At 41.9% G+C, this 23843-nt stretch overlaps 1 protein-coding gene across 1 annotated transcript; it reads right to left on the reverse strand.

Moving 5' to 3' along the window:
- Nucleotides 1–292: 292 nt before the first annotated feature.
- LOC147618196 (protein BPS1, chloroplastic-like) lies at nt 293–2434 on the reverse strand. The gene has a single exon (XM_086774628.1). It carries the CDS (start codon nt 1678–1680, stop codon nt 613–615), a length of 1068 nt encoding a protein of 355 aa, XP_086630754.1. The 5' UTR covers nt 1681–2434; the 3' UTR covers nt 293–612.
- Between the last annotated feature and the right edge of the window lie 21409 nt (nt 2435–23843).

Here is a 23843-nt window from a genome sequence, read left to right on the forward strand (position 1 = left end):
GGCTGAATCCAAAGGTGATAACGAATGGCAGATCCAGGAAAACGTGCCGAATGGGATTCTAGAGAAAATAGCATTTACCCGCAGTCCAAGAGAAAATAGCATTTACCCACACAGTCCGTACTCCATGTTTCTCCTGCTCACCTGAGCATCACAACCATAACTATGACACCCTTTTGAAGCCATAGGACTCATTGATGGATATCAACAAGCCAGCATTAAAGTCAAAAGGGAATCAAAGGGAGTTTCAAGCACAGATATTCAGAAACCAAGTAATATAAGGACTCATACATTACGCAAACGAATATTGAAAGAGAGAAAGGGGAAACTTTACAGGATATATATATATGTAGGTGAAAAACGAAGTCCATCCCTAGAACTGGCTTTGCATTCTTGTGGTTCCCTCCCAAAAGGTAAGGGATCAAGTTTCAGTTAAGGGAATGTTGGGATGTACAAAACTATGGGAGGAGCTCAAATCTTGCCTACATCTTTTGAACACAAAAAGGCAACAATGAGGTCCACCCTCTTACTGCTAGAGCCAGATGTTCACGATCTTCGTCTTGCCGTGCATGCAAGAAATTACAATTCGATCATCATACATGATGGGTGCACCTGTCAAGGACGGCTGTAGATGTCAAGAAGTGCCATCCTGCTTGTAATAAGAACTTTGAATACACCTTCCACATGAAGCTGTAGAGGAGCTAAACCATGGTTGAGCTCAGCAGAGCAATCCCTCAATGACCCAGCCAGCTGCCTCAGGTCCAAAATGTGGTCGGCTCTAAGAGGAAACGCCTTGGCATTCAGAAGCTTTTCTACCCTGTCCTGCAAAGACCGTGCAGCAATGTCGGTCTGATACAGCTCTTCCAGCAGAGCATTTGCACCTTTTGCCTTCTTCCTCTCTATCTGCTCTTTCACTCTCTGCTGCAAAGAGATAAGTGAGTAAGCCCAAGTAGATTGGCCATCCACGGAAATTGTGGACAATGGGCGTCCAGGCCTGAGAGAGAGGGTGGTTGCTAATACTCCACATATGAAGATAGTGGTCACTTGGGCTGCGTAACTAACCATGAAGAAATTGCCCTTGGATGCATCTTCCATGTTGAGCTTCTCCCCCATGCGTCTGAGCATAGAGCTGCAATTCTCAAGCTTAGATCGCCGTTGCCCCAGATGACTTTCTTCATCTTTCTTCTTCAGAGCATCTGTGCATTTGCGAAGTGCATCCTTCGCTCTTCTCAGCTGTGCTTCTCCTATGTGAGCTTTCTCCAAGGCATAGAAAGCCAGCTCTGCACGCACATGATAGCTTTTGATCTCTTTGATGGCTTCTCTCAGCGCATTGCAGATGTCAAGGAGCTTCACATTGTCATCCAAATACTCATCAAGCCACTTTGTATCGCCATGTGAGAGTGCTTGCTGAAGCTCTGGGACGAAGGCCTCCACAGAGGCATGTGTGGAGAGGACCACCTGCATGGTATGGTATAGCCATGATATGCTGAGGTATGATGATCCGGTGCTGTCATCGCAAAATGCTGACTTTAGTTGACCAAGCTGTGAGGCTAGGTCAGATTCAAAGGCAGTGAGAGCAGGGTTAGTTTTTGCAGTGGGGATGGAAGCTTTGAAGAAGAAGAGAGGGGATGAGAAGCTATGCAAAGCAGCACCCAGCGATGCAAAGAGAGATGAGCTACTCATGGTCTCTCTCTCTCTCTCTCTCTGCTGCTATACTCTCTCCTCTAAAAACCCTCTTGCTGCTAAATCCCCTCTCTCTAAAACCATCTTACTGCTACTCACTCTCTCTCTCTCTCTCTCTCTCTCTCTCTCTCTCAAACTCTTTTGCTATACTACTACACCCTCTCTAAAACCCTCTTGCTGCTACTCTGTCTCTCTCCAAACCTCTTGCTGCTACACCCGGTTGCTTCTCTCTCTCTCTCTCTCTCTCTCTCTCTCTCTCTCTCTCTTGTAGCGGGCTTCTCTGAGAAGCCCAAAAAACAAAACAAAGAAACGAAAAGAATTAGATCGCACCTGAGCTTTCTACGTCTCTCCCCTAAAGAGAGGCCTGCTTTTCAATATGAACTGAGAGGCTGGTGGGAGCTAAACAATCAGATATTTTGAAGCACATGCCAACACTAAAACAAAAACAAAGGCATAAAAATTGTGGGCGTACATGATGAGAGTAAAGGTCCAGGGACCAGAACACAGAAAAATGTGTCCGAAAAAATAAAGCTGAAGAAATAATTGAAATGATTGAGGGTGCGCTTCCATGGCAGAGGGACTCAGATATGCATTGATTTTGTCGTCTCTCTCAGAACACATATTTTTATATGGAAGGTGCCTGGCGGTGGTGGTGCGACCCAATTTTCATCTATTTTTAAAAAAGATTTTATTCCTTCTGTACTACCATCATACAGGGCTGGGGGGGCCATCACCATCATGTGGCGATTTCTCAGAGGCGGGCGATTCTCCCCCACTAGCCTCAACACAAGTGGCACCGACCTGCTCGTTCATACCTGGGAGTGGACGGACATCCCCGGCTCCAGGTGTAGAAAGGGCCCAACGGGGGGAATTAGCCCTAGCCTTTTTAGGACATGAGAGAAGGCTTCGCACTATCATCCTTGGAGAGAGCCTTAGGAAAGACAAGCCCAGAAACAATAAGTGGTTATTCCTAGATCGTGACTTGGACATTTTCTTGTGAACCATAATACTTTTGTATGAACCCTTGCATGCGTCCAAATACATGAGGAAATGCGTATATGTATATATATATATATATCTCGTTGTGTACAAGTCATCAACTCACTTCATTTTAGCATCTCAAAAGTATTTTATCCACCCCCATCGAGAAGAATAATGATTGGTCTAGCTACACTTTGTGTGAAGCCACCCTCAATTGGATTGCCCACCATGCATGGCATACACATCAACAAGTTCAAATGCCAAGATTGCCTCTCCTTGAAATATGGTACGGATGGTAACTAGCTCAAAGGTACCCTTCCATTAGCTAATGAGAGGCCAGGATAAAACTCCAATAATAAGCAAAGAAGAAGTATTATACCTACCACCCCAAGTTGAGCGAGGTTTTGATCATTTGACCACCATTAAAGAAGAATGGTAGTTGTTGTGGTAGGTAGGGACTCTAATAATCACTTAAATAACAAGTGCATTGTTTAGCTCGTCAAAACTAGACAATATGCAATGAACACAAGAAAATCATCAAGTTCTTTGAGCAATTACAGTAAAGCCTTAAGCTTCAAGGTGAGAATAACACCCCATTATCCCTTTAACCATTAGTGGAGATGAGAATAACACCCCATTATCCCTTTAACCATTAGTGGAGACAATCATAATTACATTTATATATATTGGCATGTGGAAGGCTTAGGTTAGTATTGACATAAAGCCCCAATTTTAGATAGAGGAGATAAAGACAAGGAGCACTTTTTTTAAAAGGAGGTTTGAGTGGCTCTTATACAAATTAGCAAATCATGGAAATGCATTTTGCATGTGGTTTAAGCTTATGTAAGGTCGCCTTGATGAAGCATGAAAGACCTTGTGCCTAGGCTTACTCCATGTATAATTTTTTTTCTATTTTTATTTTTGTTGAAAAGTAAGAGTGCCATAACCTTGAGCATGTGGCTGCTATAAACCTAGATCTCTTTGGGGTGTATATCTCTTCCCCATATTGAAAGAATTGCATTTTAAGGTGACCCAAGCAGTTCTAGAAAAGACACAACAATTGATGCTTCTTCTAGCTAAATTCCATTTTTCTTAGTGCAATTCTTATGCAATATGGAGGGTTCACCCACAAACGTACATTTTCTCAAACCTTTGGCATCATGATTTTATGGAGGATTCACCACAAACATACATTTTCTCAAACATTTGGCATCATGATTTTATGCATTACATACTTCTTTTGTTTTACCATTTTATTTCCCTCCCACTCAATTGCGCTTGATTTTAAATCCTAAATTTGCATCCCATTCTTATGGTGATAAAGGTTAGGGGACATTGTGAACCCTAAAATCCTCTTCATGATGTGAACATTTCACAGACCATCATGTTTCTCTCCACAAGAAGAAACTGTAGGAAGAATATCAAGTGGTTTTACTAATGTCTTAGTCCTTGGTCTATCCTCCTTTAAGAATTTAGAATTTGTTCTCACACCCCACAACTTGAAGGGCATCGACAAAAGCACAAATATAATAGCATCCCTTTATTCACTCTTCATAGTTAATCAAGTGACAAGAAATGTTATTACAAAATGTATTATCACTAGCACTCTATCTTCGAACCTTAAAACTTAACTTAAAATACTACAAGAATATACAAAGGTTAAGATTGCCTAAACTTTTATAAAATATTAAAAATTCACATTTATGAGAATTTTGTTGATTTATTACAATGGATTAATGTGTATGTCATAAGAAATACATGTTCTATGATGATTGTGTGTCTCAAAGATTAACCTCAAGCTAAAATGTTAATGGTGTAAAAATAGGTGAAGATTTGTATGGTTATTGAGCATTTTAGTTCGTGATCTAATGAATTTTTTAAATTTAGCAATGCACATGGTGTAAAAATAGGTGAAACTTTGTATGGTTATTGAGCATTTTAGTTCTTAATCTAATGAGTTTTTTAAATCTAGCAATGAAAATAGTTATTGAACAAAATGCACAAAAAGATATACAAACAATTAACTCTTACAAAGGTATACTACGAGCATGACAGTGATTGTATGTATCAAGTAGACCTAGAGTCATAGTCATTTATGCTCACTTGAAAAACATTTCTTTATGTACACGATTATAACTTAAAATTTGGGAACACCTCTTTATTACACCTCTGTTAAGTCTCTGATGTAGAAGGACTTTTTGTAAAGGGATGTTAATATTAATATATATAATTATTGTTCCCAAAAAATTTAGGAACACCATAGTTTGTTCGAGCTTGAACAAATATCTTTCCACTTCAAATGTATAATTTTTGAACCACATGGTGTTTGATTTTTTCATGCCTAGAGGAAAAACTCTCTTAGAATCTTACTTGTGCTTATAGTTGATGCAAAAAAAAACCATCTCAACTTCATTCAATCATCCACCCCATGAGTGGTGTTTACAAGGGACTTTTTATCATTTCTTTTTAAAGCATCATAATAGCATCTAGATGTGTTTATTCAACATTCCTTCCACATTCCACCATTTCCTCTTTTACACCCTTCTTTGAGCATCTTGATTTCTTTAGCATCCAAAGGTAGCATCTAGATGTGTTTATTTCAACATTCCTTCCACATTCCACCATTTCCTCTTTTGCACCCTTCTTTGAACATCTTGATTTCTTTTACATTTAAATTTAGACCATTCCTTTCCAAAGTACAAAGGTGTGGAGCACAGAGATTGAATCTCAAGGAGAATAATTACGTGTACAATTTCAATTGGAGAAGGTATTTACTTCAACTTTTTTAATGCAAATATCTAGGAGGATGATTGTAAGCTAAGAGTGCCCCTTTTTGGTCCCCTTTTGGGAAAAATGGGACGCCCAAACGAAGAAATAGCTAGATGGAGGTATTTTTGCACTACCACGTTAAGGCTCATGCCAAGTTAAGGCCTTCAAAAAAAGGTCATAAAGCAAGCTAGTACCTCAAGAGAGAGCTGCTGTATGCCAATGGGGTTTGAAGACAGAGCTATCTTTCCCTAGATAAAGGCAAATAGAGATGGTCCTTCACGATTTTTCTCTCTCACAAAAGGTAGGGGAAGAAGAGGAAGCTAATGTAAGATAAAACCTACAAACAACTCTATCCATCACAAGCATCCATCAAAAGCATGCAAGATTCAATAGAGCACAAGCAAGAAAGAGTAGAGAAGAAGGGGAGCTCACCACTTCACCTCACCAAATTCATAGCGTATCTTGGATCATCCCCACCTTTCCACCCTGGCAGCAACTTCACCAATGAATGCGAGGACACGGTTACCATTAGAAAGGGATATATGTTAACCACTCTGTAGATCACCCACCTGTCCTATCGTAAGGTACTTTGTCCCCATCCTACTTACTCAAACAGGCACTTATCCTTTGTAAGACAATGCTGAAACATATGAAGTGGCCTTTCCCTTGTCCTTATATCAAATAGGGAAAATCTAAGGACTCCATGTATATACTTGCTTAAGACGAGTAATAGAGGTTGAATCATTTTTAATTTGGTTGAGCCTAGTGTGAAAACTAGTCACTTATATATAAGTCATTTTTTACAGTAAGCAATAGACAATCATTCCATAGCAATAGACCACATGTATGACAGTGCAAGACCGATCATCAACTAGTTGTTGTAAGGCATGTGTGGTGAAGTATTGGTGGGTAGCCCGAGTGGGAGGCAACTTATCGAGGTGGCATAGAAGGCTATAGGCGGCAATTCATGTGAGGCCTTCATTAAGTGTGGAAGTGTCGTGGACCCTTAAAAATTAGGTAGTGGTGGTGGGTAAAAGCCGTTCACACCCTGTGATAGCCGAAAATAGAGATAAGACCACCATGGGATGATTTTCATAGGATAGATGGCAATTTGGAACATCTTGGTGCGATAGGGTGTTATGCTCGAATCTCACAGCATGATGTTGTGAGAGGTGGTATGGGTCACATATGAGGGAACTCTTTTCTCATATGGTTCTGTCTACGAATACTAGACTAGCTCTCTCCTTAGGCATCTTTGTGTGGCCAACCAGGGGTGAGGTTATGTTGGCGTTAAATTGGATTCAAAGTAGAGGAGTTTACATACATGGAAACTCATTTGTAGGTTCTTGCAAGGTCGAGGGTTCTCTAGGAAATGGGTTGTATCATCGGTGAGCCTTATTTCCACCATGGTCCCCCCCCCCCATCTAGAGATGTACCTATGGAGAGTTGTTGTCAACAAGGTTAGTTGCAAGTGCATGTATGCATGCAAACAATGAGGTGTAAATGTGAAAAAAAATTGTGATTCTCATAGTGAAATGTGCAAGTGACATGTATGGGCAATGGACTAAAGTGACATGTATGGGAAATGGGATGAAGTGATGTGCATGGTTAATGGGCATGGAAAATATGCAGGTGCTATGCATGGGTAATAGTCTGAAGGTGTTCTTGTGTGTGTGCACTACTCCAACATGAAGGCTTCTCCAACCTAACTAATTTCTTTGACTTCCTTTGCTACTTATCTTTAACATTTACTTAACATCCCTTTTCAGGGGATTCAAGATCATTAGATTGGTGATGCAATGTAGCTGGCTTTGCCCTTAGCCTACAATGGAGTTGCATCTTTGGGGCTACGGAAGGTTCTTGTTGATATTTAAGGAAGGTCTAGGTAATGGGTCATACCATGGACCATGCTTGTTGCTTGCGCTCGCCATGGTCCCCCCATCCAAAGATGTACCTAGACAGCTATCTTGATGACGATGATGCAAGTTCTTGAAAGAGTGGTGCTTATATGTCTATTACATGTAGAACTCGTGTATATGTTGCAGGTATCCTACATGGGCATTGGACACAAGGTGGGCCCATGTAGAAGCTCCTTCTGGTGAAAACTCAAACACATTGCTTCCTTTTGTGCTTTTAATTTTTCTTTCTTCAACTCTTTTTTAGGTAGCTTGTGTGTGGCACCCCTAGACAAGGGTTTTGTACCAATTCCTTAAAGAATTTGGAAAGTAGTAGGACAAGGCCCAACACCACGGGGCGAGACTTACTAACCCACATTGGTACCAAAGATATTGCCAGTATCAAGGAAAGACATGATGAAGAGCTTGCCAGAAATCCATTGACCGGATTGGTTCATAATCTCAAAGGGCTTTCAAAATCTAGTATGGCATGCCTTCAAAAGTGACCAATATGTGGCTGTGGAAGTCTTTGACCATGCCATAAAGATCTATCCACTAGAAAAAGTTGGGACCTTCATTCAGATCAAATGTTGCTCTTTGTACATTGGTTCTTGGGCACCTCCTCAAGGATGAGGATGATGAGCTAGAAGAGTGGTGACAAAAGCAGGTTGGGAACCTTAGTGTAGTGAAAGTTCTTCATTTGGAGCCGCATCTTCATGGTGGTGGTGGGGTGTGGTGCCATCAATGTAGGAGGGGCCCTTTTCCTTCCATGCATAAGAACTTGTGCTCTAGGACCATGTTCTTTTGATTGGCATGTACTTGGGGTGGTTAATGATGCGGGCTTCTCTAGGTGGAGCCATGTATTCTCTGGGTCCATTCCATTCATAAGGACATGATCTAGGACCATGTTATTTTGATTAGCATGTACTTGAGGTCAATGCAAGCTTCTCTAGGTGTGGCCATATATTGCCACCATGTTTGGGCATACGCCACTTGGGTTGGACTCCTATATGTGACTCTGCAGTTGGTTAGTCCATGTGGGATGATGAACAAAGTGCCAATCTCCTCTCTGGTGTGCCACGGGTCATTAAACGATCTTCCACTAGGAAAATAGGTGATCCATGTGTTGATTCACCAAAAACATTTCAGCCATGTGCAAGAGTGTATCCATATGGTTATGGAAGTTGTGAGATCCTTCACAGTTTGGTGAGTATGTGAGCTGCTATTCATGGTTGGGCAAGGACACCCCTTGGTCCTTTGGTGGTCTTCACTAGCTTCTTCCATGGGTATTTGGTGATGGTGGTTCATTGAAATATATCCCTTCATGGAATGATTCAAGGATGGGAGACTTGTGGATATATGAAGACGTGGTTAAGTTATGGGAGAAGGGCTAGGCTTTAGGGTTAGAACAATGGGGGATAAGGGAGGGGCTCCCATGTAGGATGATGTGGATAGATTGACATGAGGGTTATGGATGGGGGTAGAGGTAGAGGTGGGTGGGTTTGGCTCCGATGGATTTGGTTTATTTCCCAAACTATCCAAGAAGGGGGCTTGGTTGGCTTGTGGGACTTATTTTCTAGAAGATTAGTGCTTCTTGACCTTGGTTGTCTTCTGATAATTCGTCAAGGCCATCCGGCTGGATTTGGAAAAAGGCAAAGGCCTCATGTGCCTCATCAATGGAGATGTCCTATGAGAGTAAGCCACATGGTTGATATGAATGGTGGCTATGACAATGGCGAGGGCTTGCTCAAAGTAAGTGTAAACTATGTGATATGGCCAGGAAAGTTGTTGTACTAGTTGTTGGGCATGTTACAAAGGTGACAAAAAGTATACTTCATTGCTCCAGAAAATAGGGTCTTCATGGCTATCATGGCTGAGGGAAGTGATTCAGTAGAGATAGGAAAGTTAAGACTGGGTGTGCTGCTGTGAGGTCGAGGAAATGATCTTCCTTGGTAAAGAGTGTAGAATTTATGATGAAGAAGTGGCACTAAGTGGAAAAAATAGACACAAGAAAATGGAATTCAATGGAGTAGTATAAGAGTGTGGTGTCCAAGAATAAGATGGCTTTGTCGAAGAAGAAAAGGGTGTGGTAAGGGTGGGTTGCCACACTGTGTTGATGCAAGCTAAGATAATATAGAAGGTGGGGATTAAAATGGGTTCTAATAAAAAGATATTTAACTAAAGAAATTTTACAAAGGTGACAAAAAGATAAATGGGTTTTATGTGCTTGGGCTACCATAACCTTGGCAATCTCTAGAACTTGGTATTGAAGTTGGAAGACATCCATGTCATGCTTGTGAGTGTGGGCTAGCTCCTCTTGGCTGGCTTCAGCTCCCATGAGATGATTTTGAAGTTGATGTTGGTTGAGCTTGGCATTCTTCTCATGGGGGGCTTGAAGAAATTATTGGGAATGGCTAAGATTCTGACGCTTTTCCCAGATATATGCATTCCAACTCTTGATCTTCGAGGATATGAAGCTTGAAGGTTTTAGCTACATGGCCGATAAGATAAACCCATCAGTAAGTGTCAATCTCTGAAGTACTAGGGGGAGAAGCATGGTCATGGGTTGGGTCGGTGGAATGAGATGGTCTGTGAGAGAACAATTTATGGCATCCTTGAGGGTGTCATGGAGGCATAGTCCCCAGGGTAGAAGGCCGCCCGAAAGTGGATGTGGTAGAGGTTGGGATGAAGTATGATTTTGTGATGGATTTGGGGACTTAGGTGATGTAAAGCTCCTTTCATTATAAGCTTGAGGACTTGTAAGACTAGAACTTTGATTCTTCACCCAACCATATCCTAAATGGACCCTAAACTCATGGTTATACAGGCCTAAGTGATGCATGGCCTTCCAACTTCAACCCCTTGAACTTTTATTGGCTAGGCATGGCCTTTTCATTCACCAATGCCTCTTCAACTACCCCTAGAAGGGGCGCCTACTTTTGTGGCCCTTGGGATTCCATTGTGCACCATTTACTTCCCTTATAATTTTACTTTAATTCCTATTAACCGTTGCTTTAGGTATTTCCCTTTTGAAATCCCTTGAAACTTATTTATATGAAAACCTTTTACATATACGTAATCTTTTCTAGTCTTATCTTTTAGTGTTTTCTGTCAGCCTCATAACATTTCCTCCCCCTTGAAAGAAATTTTTTCGTCCTTGAAAACAAACTCAAGAAACCTTTTCTTTAGTGTAGCCACTCTTTCCCAAGTTGATCCTTCTTCTGCTCTATCTTTCCACTTTACTAAACATTCTTTAAATTCTCTATAGAAAGCTATATATTGAGTGAGATTTAAATTCTTTTGTTCCACAGAACAATTATCCCACTCCTCCCAATTTCGATCTTTTTCATTTTCACGAAGATATTCCTTTAAGAATAATTCCTTGAATGAATCCCAAGAATCGAGAACTTACCTAGCTTCCACTAAACTCATCCACTTATAAGCTTTGACTTGTAAGGATAGGCTAGCTTCAATGGGGTGGTTATGATCAGGCACATTTCTTAAAAGATGCAAATCTTACCACTTTTGTAGAAAAATATCGATTGCATATTATTTCTGTCCTCTTCTCCACTAAAAGTGGGTGCCTTTAAATCTTTGAATACCATACCCTGGTCTCTAGTTTTGGGACTTGTAAGCTTTGACTTGTAAGGATATGCTAGCTTCAATGGGGTGGTTTTATGATCAGGCACATTTCTTAAAAGATGCAAATCTTGCCACTTTTATAGAAAAATATGGACCGCATTTTATTTCTCTCCTCTTCTCTTCTTTAATGGGGTGGTTATGATCAGGCACATTTCTTAAAAGATACAAATCTTGCCACTTTTATAGAAAAATATGGACCGCATTTTATTTCTCTCCTTCTCTTCTCCACTAAAAGTGGGTGCCTTTAAATCTTTGAATACCATACCTTGGTCTCTAGTTTTGGGACTCTCTTCAATTATGGTTTCATTCAATACTTTTTCTTGAGTTTTTTCCCTTCCCTCATCAATGTTACTTTTAGATATTTCTTTTACTCCAAATCCTTCCCCTCCCATCAAGGAGCTAAGAAGACCCATCATTTTCTTAAGTTTATTTTCTATATTAGAGATATATTTCATTGCCTTCATTTCTATATTCTCATACTCATTAAAATCTAAATCTTGCATACCTATTTCATTTGGTTTTGTAAGATCCTCTTCCATGTGGAAAGAGGACATTGGGTTTTCCCCCTTCTCACCATTTTCATCCTTCCCACCTTGAGAAGCCATTTACTCTAACAATAAGCAAAATGGAAAATTTCTTACAAAGCAAAAAAAAAATGCAACACAAAAGAACTTGGCTCTGATACCAAAGCTCCTTGCATTATAAGCTCAATTGAGGACTTGTATGACTAGAACTTTGATTCTCCACCCAACCATATCCCCAAATAAAGCCTAAACTCATGTTTATATAGGCCTAAGTGATGCATGACCTTCCAACTTCATCCCCTTGACCTTTCATTGGTTAGACATGTCTTTCTCATTCACCAATGCCCCTTCAACTACCCCTAGAAGGGGGAACCTACTTCTGTGGCCCTTGGGCTTCCATTGTGCACCATTTACTTCCCTTTTACTTTAACTTTAATGCCTATTAACCATTGCTTTAGGTATTTCCCATTTGAAATCCCTTGGACCTTATTTATATACAAACCTTTTATATATAAATAATCTTTTCTAGTCTTACCTTTAGTGTTTCCTGTCGGTCTCATAACAGGTGATGGGAGCCTGCTCATGGGTCACTTGATGTCTCTCTTGATGGGAGCATGCTCATGGGACTCTCTTGGTAAGCATCTTTGGCTTGGGATTCACATGCCTCTCTCAAGTGTGAGTTAAGTGTTAAGAAGTTGTGAGGCTCAAACATATCACTTAACGGAGCTAAGAGGAGCTTCCTCTTGAGTGGGGATGGTGACGGTAGGAGGGTGAGTTTGTAGTTACGGTTGGGCTAGAGCAACAAGATGAGTGGGCACGGTTGAAGGTTCCTCCATGGATGGCATAAGAAAGAAGGTATGGGTTGTAGGTGTTAAAATTATGAGATGAGGAAAAACTAAAGCTAACAAGCTCTTGCACACACACAAAGAATAGACTCAATACAATGGAGTGAGGAGGGAGAGAGAGAGAGGACTTGTGGCACCAAAATCATGAGCTAGATAATATCTCACCAAAGTGGTGAGCTCTCTCACACCATACAACAAAAGATAGAACACCTTTATACAAAGACAAGGCTCATGCATGTGAGCCTTGTGTCTTGCCATGTGTCATCATGCTAGACACTCCACTCTACCTTTAGTCTAAAAAGATTACATCCACCACACTACTAATACTTGGATTTCCTATATTTCAAAACCCCCCTAAAATACAAGTATTCTTATTCTTGAAAGCTAGGTCCCCCCCTTAACCTATGCTTGTTTTCTCAAACTAACATAATGTGAACATGATGTGTATATGTGAACCGTTGCTCTTTTACAAAGCATCAAATGAAAGTACAAAGACACATCAATCATGTGGGGGTAGGATGTAGCCAATGTCGATGTAGATGGCGATGTCGCGAATGTCATCATTGAGGGTATTCCCCCCCTCATGGGTCTTCATCGAAATGCGGTGTAGATGACTACACCATGAGCTGATGTTGGGTTGTTGATGTAGTCAATTAGGTTTCCAAACCTAGAACCTCTTGAGTACATATGCATGTACTCAATCCAATTAATGATCTTACTCACAAGCTTGTGCTCTAACATGTGAATGCTATCCATGCATTCAGTCTTGCCATCACATGCCTCATCATTCCTACATACATCATGCATCATACTCTCTTGTTTATCCAAAGCATCAAAACAAATATCAGTGGAAACCTTACTGTCACATGTATCATCATGCATCACATTTGTGCTAACTTCATCATACAAAATATCATAACCCTCAATGATTTTTATCTCACCATCCTCTGTGATCTCCTAATCAATTTGCATGCCCATTGCTTTCAATTCTCTAAGTGGCTTTAGGAGAATTTACAAAATTTGTTTGTTTGTCAACTTGGGTGCATCATCCCATGCCAAATATCCATGTGCATCATCATCATCGAGCCAAACCGGATCATCATAACGTCCATCATCATAAGCATACCTATCCTCATCCTTGACAAAAGCAACACCATCTTGTTGCTTTTCTACATCCATATCATATGCATCCATCACACTATATTTGCCCAAAAAACTCATGCATCAATATCTCACAAATCTAGCTCAAATACACCCATAAGAATTATGGCATGTGAACAGCCCCTTATAGATATTATTTTCACACCACACAAAAAGGAACCTTTATCTTCAAAGATATTGATTTTTCAACGGCCACCACTGCACAATTGCGTACCAGCTCCATGTTTTTTCAATTTGTTTACATGGCGCGACGCTCCTTCATCTGCCGATTTCTGTAATGATTGTGTCTACGTGCTTGCTTTCTCTGCAGTTTGCACTGACCTCACTGCCTGCTTCCTCTACAGCTTCCATCAACTTCAGTGCCCTGTTGCTTTCAAGGCTCCTGCCTGCTGCGACTTTTCTTAGCCCTATCGTTCTCTACTGCTCACATTGCTATGATAGCTTTTGGCATTCCTCACTTACCTCAAGACTCTACAACTTAGAGCTCTGTCAGCTCTCTCGATGCCTCAGTCGTTCCTTTATCTCTTCAGCAGCACCCTCTTGTACTGCTCAAGTTGAGCAACTGGTTTCATCCTTCTTTCTTTGACCTGCCTTCGCTGGCGCACTTCTCTCTTGTCTCTAGATGAGTAGGCTATAGGTTCTAAGAGTTCAGCTCCCGCTGCTACACCTTTGGTGTTTAGAGAGACAGCCGCCTTGGAGATGCACTACTGACAGAGTCGTGGCAGTCTGCTTGTGGCAAAAAAAAAAAAAAAAAAACTCTCTTGGACTTCTACGTTGCTCACACAGGAGCATTGCTGTTGTTCGATGATTGGGAGGTGGTCGTCTCCTTGCCTTGGGTTTCAATTTCCACACAAAGGAATCTTTTCTTATTGGTTAGAGAGACACCACTCATTCCAAAGCTTGATGTTCAAGCTTATAACTTGCACACTCCTTGTGTTCCACACAAAAACACTCTTTACTAAGCACCCAAACACCTTGGGCATCATACATAGATTTTGTTGCCTTAAAAAATTAATTACAATTGTAAAAAATGAATCTCTTACTAAATTTTGTTGAAGTAGCTTTTCTTAAATCTCCTCCTCCAAGTACAATTGCCACACTTGTTGAAGATGGTACACTCCTTGTAGCATGGGAAGTCTAGCAGAGCCACTAGACTCTTCCACTCAATGCAAAAAGAAACCCCATAACCCTGCAACCACAAGGAAAGTGGCTGTGATACCATGTTAAAATTATGAGATGAGAAAAAACTAGAGCTCACAAGCTCTTGCACACACACAAATAATAGACTCATCACAATGGAGTGAGGAGGGAGAGAGAGAAGACAACATCTGGCACCCAAATCATGAGCTAGATAATATCTCACCAAAGTGGTGAGCTCTCTCACACCATACAACAAAGGATAGCACACCTTTATACAAAGACAAGGCTAATGCATGTGAGCCATGTGTCACCATGCTAGACACTCCACTCTACCTCTAGTCTAAAAAGATTACATCCACCACACTACTAATACTTGGATTTCCTATATTTCAACAGTAGGATATCTCCCATTTGGGGAGGTTGGGGCTTGGGATTATTTGTGAGACACTACGCCATGAGACGAGAACGGGCTAGGCAAGGCATAAGGGGTAGAAAATCTTTGTAAATGGCATGACAAAGGACCTTTGTAAGCATATGGACACATTGTACCTTACTCGTTGGGTTCTTGTAAGAGCTTTGTAAGCATATGGACACATTGTACCTTACTCGTTGGGTTCTTGTAAGAGCTTTAGAGTTCAGTGGGGTAAAGGCTTCGTGAAGCCCAATTTATTGGTTCACCCAATTTATCAATGGTTGAGATGTTAGTGGCCTTGTGATTTGTTGGTGGGGAAGTTGCATTGCCAGTGGCTTTAGCCCATTAAGGAAATTTGGACTCACTTTTGGGCCTTTTAAGCTCTTTGAGATTCTAGGTAATATTCCATAAGGACGACCAATGAGGGTGAGGCTTCCGTTACGAAACTTTTAAGGTTACTTTTTGGTGGGGAGGCCATAACTTGAGCATAAAAACTCCAAATTTGTCGGAGGTTAGTGCGTTAGAATCCTTCCATCAAGATCTTTCCAATGATATGTTACATGATATAGTTTTGAGGTACTATGGATAGAGTTATCCATGATCCCCCTTTTCATAATAGAATGATGACTTGGCATTTCTTAGAGGGCCCAAAAATGAGTCCACATTTTTCCTAATGAAATTCGTGCAAAATTAAGCAATTTAGAGCACCCTCACAAAGGATGTGTCAAGTGCCCAAAAAATTTGGCATGTGTGGTTTTAATTCGAGAAGGTAAAGGATTTTGATTATTAAAACCTAAACTAGGCTCTTTAGGTGAAATGGGTGCTGTGAGCATGGGATTGAAATTGTGTAGGCATGTGAACATAGGCTTGGGAAGCAGAAGAAAAATAAAATAAAAAGGTTATTTAACCTTATCTCTGGTTCAACACCCAGAGAGCTCGCCACCACCTATGTGCAGATGATTGCGCACGCCACGCCATCAAGTAACCCACCCAACCAGCATAGGTTTGTCTTGCCTGTCCCATTTTCCTCCAATGAATAGTTGAGTTATCCTTCCATGTTGGACATTGTCGCCTCTCCTCCATATCTGGTGCAAGATTGGGCATCAACTTTCTCTCTCTTCCATTCAACGTTCTGAATCTTCTCTGCTCTTGCGAATCTTGAAGCCAACCTCTTTCTCGGCTAGTGCACCAATGAACAGTCCCTGCCCCACGGTACTTCTTCGCTGCCAAATCCGGGTAAGAGAGGCTTGTAAGTAAGCTTGCAAAGCCACAAAACCTATAAGAAAACAATGCTCTTAACACCAAGAATACCCACCCATAAACACACGTAGCAAGATGAGAGATGCAAGAAATTGTCATCATCACTCTCTTCCTCCATTGATGCAAGAGCAAGAAAATGCACAAGAAAGAGAGCTTGCAAGAACCAAGAGAGAGAGAAATAATCGTGTGCATGGGTAGAAAACGGAAGGTGGAGGTTGCAACTCCCCCAACCACCCAAACTCACGGAGGATTGGTTTTGATATATGGTGTTTTCTATATGTACTGGTGGAGTCATCAGGGTGAGTTCTCTATTCTCTCATTCTGTACACATTCTCGGTTTTATTTTGCAACAAGGGGTGCTAAAAGTTGTGGCACATCATTTGTTGATTTATTCTTCCTTCAACTCCACCATGTTTTCCCTTGCCGAGAGTGTGAGTGTCGTATGTTGTACGTGCAACGTCATTTTTATGTTGGCAATGTTGTACATATTTTAGACATTATATGGGATAGGATTTATTAAAACATTAGTGGGTCTGACTCCTTATTAGAGGCATTTTGAGCATAGCATTTTTTATCAAGATAGGGGTCCATTTTAGCATAGGTTACTTGGTCTCGAGTTAGAGACTGAGCGTTGGAGAATGGCGAGGTGTTATGATCTATAACATTCTTTTTCTGATATGATGCTGCTCGTTGTTTGTTTATTTTGAACGAGGTGACTACCACGATCGATTTAGAGGAGATAGAGGCCTCAATGCATTACTTATATTGGTTGCCTTACCTGTAGTCCTCCTGATGCCTTTCTGTAGCCTAGCAGCTTTAACACCTTTCGAGTTTTGAGATAATGTGTCCACCACACTCTTTTGGACACATGAGCAGGTGGATAGACTTGATCTCATAGTAGATATATTCTTAGCAGATACTAATGTGATAGAGAATGTCGATGAGTGGAGTCATTAGTTTATACTCACCAAGGGTGAAATGTTGAGACAATGTAGTTTATGATGATGAAGTGTGGGTGAGTGTTTTGTTTTGTTTTTTTTAAGGTTTTCTATCTCATGAAAACATCAAAACCCCCAAAAAAAAAACTAAAAATTAGTCTAGGACCATGTTGTGGATGCAGTGTTATTATAAGATAGGTTTAATTTGTTGAGAAATGTGGTGCCAAAGAGCACCACAATATTATAAGATAGGTTTAATTTGTTGAGAAATGTGGTGCCAAAGAGCACAAGGAAGAGGTAGGGAGTGAGAATGAGTAGCCAAGAAAGTGCAAATCCTAGCATGAAGCCACATCATCAAAGCTAATTTATCCCACATGAGCTCTCAAACAACTTAGTAGCCACCTCATATAAAAGAGGCACTTCCAAGCAATGTAAACACAATCAACTCATCTTAAGCAATATCAAGTAAGTCCATGTGGCTGCAAATCTTGTTCATCTCTTTTTAATTATTCTTTACTCTTGCTCATGTTATCTTAATCATATTTAGTATTTTCTTTACTCCACCTTAGCTTAAGCCTAATCTTGATCCATGTTTCTTAACATAGTATCAGAGCCGTGTGACGATTAGACTTGACAAGTTGAATAGGTTAGACTTGCATTAGTCTAGGTTTTTAGGTTGCATTAGAGCTCTCTCCTACACTTGTAAGTGGTCTCAAAGAAGAACTACTACACAAGGAAGGGCATGGATGATCATGAAAGCATGAGAGGTCTTGCACTTGCATTTTAAGCATTAGGCTAATCAAGGGAGAAGAGAGAGAGAGAGAGAGAGACAAGTAGAGGATCTTGTTTCTCATCATCAATATCAACTTGAAAGCATCACGACAGCACTCACCCAGCAAAAAAGCAGAAGCTAATAAGAGAAAGGAGTGACCGCAAAGCCAGTTGGGCAACTTTAGCATTGAACTACAAAAAGAGAGAAGAGTTAACACGAAAAACAAACAAAGTGTCGTCTTGGTGGCCTCAAACTTGGCGAAGTCTGGATCTGTGCCTCTAACAACTGATGCCTGTAGGTAGGGTGCCGACTACTGCTTCACACACTGGTAGCCCTTTAACGATTGTCCATAGCATGACAAAGCCATTGCTAATTGCGGCATGCTATTTTGCGCCTTACTTTGCACTAGTAATGCTGGATTCACAGAAGCCCTTTGACATCTCCAGCTAAGGTCGCCGTTTGTATACCATCAAGCTCCTAAGGCATCCACATCGTCTCCCAGCAAAATCGTGGCATAAATAAGGTTGTACTTTCCAGTTTTTGGTGGTTCACATAAAATCAAAGATAGGCTAAGGTTTGAAAACCTTATGGTGAAAATTATATTTTTTTTCTTCTAAAGCCTGTTCCTGGAAAAAATTAGAAACTTGTGGGTGTTGATAAATTGTGAGCCCTGCACACCAATTCCTTGGACAACACATGCTTCAATGATTTCAGCATGGTGGTCGTCATCATTTACAACTATGCTCCAAGCTAGGGTTGCATGGAAGAGAAGAAGGAAGAGGATGGCACGCTTTGGTGCCCGTGCATGTAATTTGTAATCACACATTTTCTTGCATTAAAAATAAGTGTGATCCGCATGCATATTGCACGTCCTAGTGACACATATTTCATTTCCATGTTCTGCACTGGCCATACAAGCTAAGACCTTCACATAAAAATATTACATTTGTGTTCTCATTTATTAGGGCTTAGACACTGCCAAACAAGCTTATGGTAAGACCACCCCCGCTTTTATTGTCGCATTAGTGTGAAAGAAAAAGAACCAAAGGCACAATGTAGATGCCAATGCCGAAACGGAAAAGAAGCAAACAATTCAAAGAGCAGAGACCAAGACCTAGGAAGAATTCAAAGTGAAGGAGGAGACAACATCGACATGAAGCATAAAAGAAGCAACAAAGGATCTTCATCAGGTAAAAGAAAGGAGATCTAAACAATGAAGGAGCTACCAACCACTACCCAAGCCAAAATGTTTCAACACTTGACCACAAGAGAGTAGGTAAAGAAGCACCCTAGGGGAGTGAAAATCAACCCGGCCATCTCTAAAAGTAACTTCTGAATTAGAGAGCAACCAAGCCAAAGCGCCTCTAAGTTACCCAACCATACTTCTTAGGGTTTCTATATAGTTTTCTTCTTCTTGGTTAGGTGATTGTGGTCAATGCACAAGTTAATCCTTCTTCAATGGTCCTTCGTGTGTCGACTCCCAAAAGGGATGCTGCACTAAGCATGAATAGGTAGGTTATTTTCATCACATCCTTTTGTGCACAAATCTTGTTCCAAGCTTTTGTGGAAGATTGCCATGGTCACTAAGACATGAATACAATCCTCAATGCTATCAGGTTTTGGGTGTAGCAGGGCTGGCTGCCCGACACACTACGTGGGGCAGAACACAACACAACACAGAAGACACTACGTAGTGGGACAGAACACAAGAAGAGACAAGACTGTGGAAGGAACGAAAAACACTTGCACTACTGAGAGAACACTGATATATGTCCTTCATTGTACCGTGCACACTCAGCAGAGGTCACATCGAAGAGGACAACATAGCATAAGCTGATGATAGAACAAGGGGATACAAAGTGGTTTAAAGGCTACTAGATCGGATGTCCTCCAAGTGAGATAAGGCTACAGAATGAGAATGTGCTCTAAGGTGGGACGAGGGCCATATATGCCTAAGGTTGAGATGGTTGCATCTCCTATCCTTGGTGGATATCTTGGGTGGCAACGTAGCCTCTAGTGGAATCTCCTATCTCTAGAGATGTGGTGGAGTGTCAGTCGGTGCCATTGGAGTCTTTAATGCACCTAGTTGTGTCCATTGGGGTGGTGACTCTCCACTTGATGATCCAATGCTGGAACCTGCATTGACTCATTACCACATTCACTGCCACATCATGTTACGGTGGATGGTCCGTTGAAGTGGACGGTCCGTTGTGGTGGATGGTCCACCATGTGGGCACCCTTGGTGTGGCTACATGTTGCCCAGCACTACAGGAAGAGGTTATTACATGATGCATAGTGTAGACAAAAATAACATCATAAAAGGTGGTATATACAACTGAAGGAATGAAGGAAGAATTTTTGTTATATATATAAATATACATACATACATACATACATACATACATACATACATACATACATATATATATATATATATATATATATACATATATATATGTGTGTGTGTGTGTGTGTGTGTGTGTGTGTGTGTTTTCTCTGGGTGTGTTTGCTTTTTTAATATTCTTTTTGTGGCTACGAAGGGGGTAGGTAGTCGAAGCAAGGGGGCTGTTGCGCACAAGATGGTGAGATGAGAGACGGCCCAAGGGGGTGAAAGGCTTGAGCGTGGGAGGGGGGAGGGTGAGAGATTGGCACAAAAGGGGGGGTGGTGTATAGCCGAGGGGGGTGAGAGAGGGGATTGAGGGTGAAAGAGGGGGGAGGGTGAGAGATTGGCACAAAAGGGGGGGTGGTGTATAGCCGAGGGGGGTGAGAGAGGGGATTGAGGGTGAAAGAGGGTAAGGGGGTGTGGACTGCCATGTAGGGAGAGGGCGTGGTGAGAGAAGTAAGAGGGGGGGTGCTTGCAAAGATTTAAGAAGGGGGGAGGGGCACGTGGAGGGGGACTGGCATGGAGAGAGAAATAAGATGGGAGGCCACATGTGGAGAGGATGAGGAGAGAGGAATAAGATGGGAGGCCACGTGTGAAGAGAGGAAGAGAATAGGGAGGCCACATGGAGGGAGGTGTGGAGAGAGAGGGGAGAGAAGGTGGAGGGGCCTTTGGCCTCTACGAAGAGATGGGGAGGGTGAGCGATGGAGAGGGGCTGCCACGTAGGGTGAAAGGGGGAGGGTGAGCAGTGGAGGGGGAGTGGCTGATAGGGGTTGAGGGATGGCCGTAAAGACCGTGAAGAGGGAGTGAGGGGCTGGACAATCAATGGAGGCAATGTGGGGGACATTGCAGAAGAGAAGGCCATTGGAGCGCGAGGCACAATATTGCGGGGATGTAGCCATGAAGCAGTATGACAAAAGTCGTGTATTGACATATGGCTGCCTCGATGGGCAGGAGAGAGGTATCACAAGACTCCTTGATGATGAGAGGACATCCCCCCAGTGAGGGCGTGGAGGATGTTTGGAAGTGAAAAATTCCCCTTGGCCAAGACATCCCATGGATAGGATATCCCACCGCCGGTGTTGAGGAAGTTTGTAGTTGAGGATGGTCCGGGTGGAGGACGTCCTTGGGGTGGAGGACGTCCTTGGGGGAGGAATGCCCAAATTTGAGGATGTCCCAAGTTGAGGATGGCCAAAAGTTAAGGACCTCCCAAGTTGAGGATGTCTCGAAGGTGGGGACATCCCAAGTTGAGGATGTCTGAAGTTGAGGACATCCCAAGTTGAGGATGGCTCAAGTTGAGGATGTCCTGAAGGTGGGGATGTCCCAAGTTAAGGAAGGCTCAAAGTTGAGGATGTTCGAAGTCCCAAGTTGAGGATGTTCGAAGTTGAGAACATCCCAAGTTAAGGAAGGTTCAAAGTTGAGGATGTCCCAAGTTGAGGAAGGTTCAAAGTTGAGGATGTCCCAAGTTGAGGATGTTTGAAGTTGAGAACATCCCAAGTTGAGGATGTCCCAAAGGTGGGGACATCCCAAGTTAAGGAAGGTCCGAGGTAAAGGATATCCCAAGTTGAGGAAGGCCTGAGGTTAGAGGATGGCCCAAGGTGGAGGGCATCCCAAGTTGAGGAAGGTCCGAGGTGAAGGACGTCCTAGGTTGAGGAAGGTCTAAGGTGAAGGACGTTCCAAGGTGAGGATGGCTTGAAGTTGATGGCATCCCAAGTTGAGGATGTCCAAAGTTGAGGTCATCCCAAGTTGAGAATGTCTCGAAGGAGGTGGGGATATCCCAAGTTGAGGATGGCCTAAAGTTGAGGACATCCCAAGTTGAGGATGTCCGAAGTTGAGGGCATCCCAAGTTGTGAGGATGTCCCGAAGGTGGGGATGTCCCAGTTAAGGAAGGCTCAAAGTTGAGGATGTCCCAAATTAAGGATGGTCCGAGGTGAAGGACATCCCAAGTTGAGGAACGTCTGAGGTGAAGGACATCCCCAGGGAAACGGATAGGCTCGAGATGAAGCAAGGGGATGGAATGGGATGAGCAGAGAGAACTGTTAATTCATTTTAGATTAACAAACATGATCCTCAATTGAGGACATTAATAAGTGTCATGAAACGGCACTATAAAAGTTATACATTATGAGATATTGGCCACCCAAGGCCTATAGTAAGTGAGTTTTGGGCACCTAAGTGTGAATAAGGGCCAAATGCATATAAGGCATTTTCTCAATGAAAAGACACAATCCCCTTTATGCTATTGAGCTCTCCCTTTGTGTCTTGAGAGAGATTGAAGGAGTGAGAGCATTCTAGAATTCTTCCTCTTTCATGCTTGTGTGAGAGAGTGAGAGAGAGAGTGATTGCCCTATGTGACAGTGTGAGCGACGCCTCCACCATGGTGACAGTGTGGAGGTGGATCTTGGAGTTTGGAGCTTAACAAGCGAGCTTGGAGGCCTCAAGGGACTCAAGATCGAAGCATTGGTATAAGTACCCTACGATTGTTGTGATCTATTGCTCATCCATTAGGTGAATGTGTAGAGTTCTCTCTTGGAGGTGTGGTAGCCCATAACATTTTTGGCGCCATTGTGCCGGGGAAACACCTTTGTTTCTTCCATCCTCTTGGAGTTTCAACTCCCATTGCATAGGATTCATTATTGCCCTTGCATTCTAGTAGTGCATTGTGTGGAAAATGAATGGATAAGATGTGTGTGGTGGTAAGAAATTATGAGAAATTGGTTGTGATGTTGTGTATGTTTGTGGTGGAGTGGCTTTAGGATAAGGCTTCACTATTTGTTTTTGTTAATTTTGATATTCGCATCATTGAAAAAGCACCAACGTGAATGAGCAGGTTGGTGTATGGTTTTCTTTCTTTTTCAAAAAACTCATAAAAATAAAAAACATAAGTTGACTGTGCCAAGAACTTGCATTTCATTCCTTAGGAGTGGCACACTCGATTTGGTATCAATTGGATAAGTATTACGCACCCAAAATCACAAACTTTCGATGCGGGAAGTTCCACGTGAAAGTGTAGAAAAGTCATTCACGCCGTGAGCCATTTCTTGCAGTTTCACACCGCCGCGAATCGCTCACGAAATCAATGCCATAATTAACGCCGAAAACCACGAGATTGCCTTTCTAAAAATAGAAAACCTTATTTTGACACCTCTGACACCGCGAAGTCTGCTGAAATTTTTAAGCATGTGAAAGTTTAGTAAAGCGTTCACGACGTGAAACATTCTGAAGCTGTTCATGGCGTGAAACCCTTACTGGTTCACGATGTGAACCCTTTTGAAACAGTTCACGACGTGAAATCCTTTTTACTTCACGACGTAAAACATACCCTGCATATTCACGGTTTGGCCAAATCCAACGGTTAGATAGACCAAGGCCACAAGGGCTAGTTAAGGAGGGCATATTATCTCAAAAAGAAGGGATCTAACCCGAAAGGTAAAATTTTTTGAG

Source organism: Cibotium barometz, chromosome 35 (genome assembly GCF_041138505.1).
Source record: "Cibotium barometz isolate CiBa-2024 chromosome 35, ASM4113850v1, whole genome shotgun sequence".
Lineage (NCBI taxonomy): Eukaryota > Viridiplantae > Streptophyta > Polypodiopsida > Cyatheales > Cibotiaceae > Cibotium > Cibotium barometz.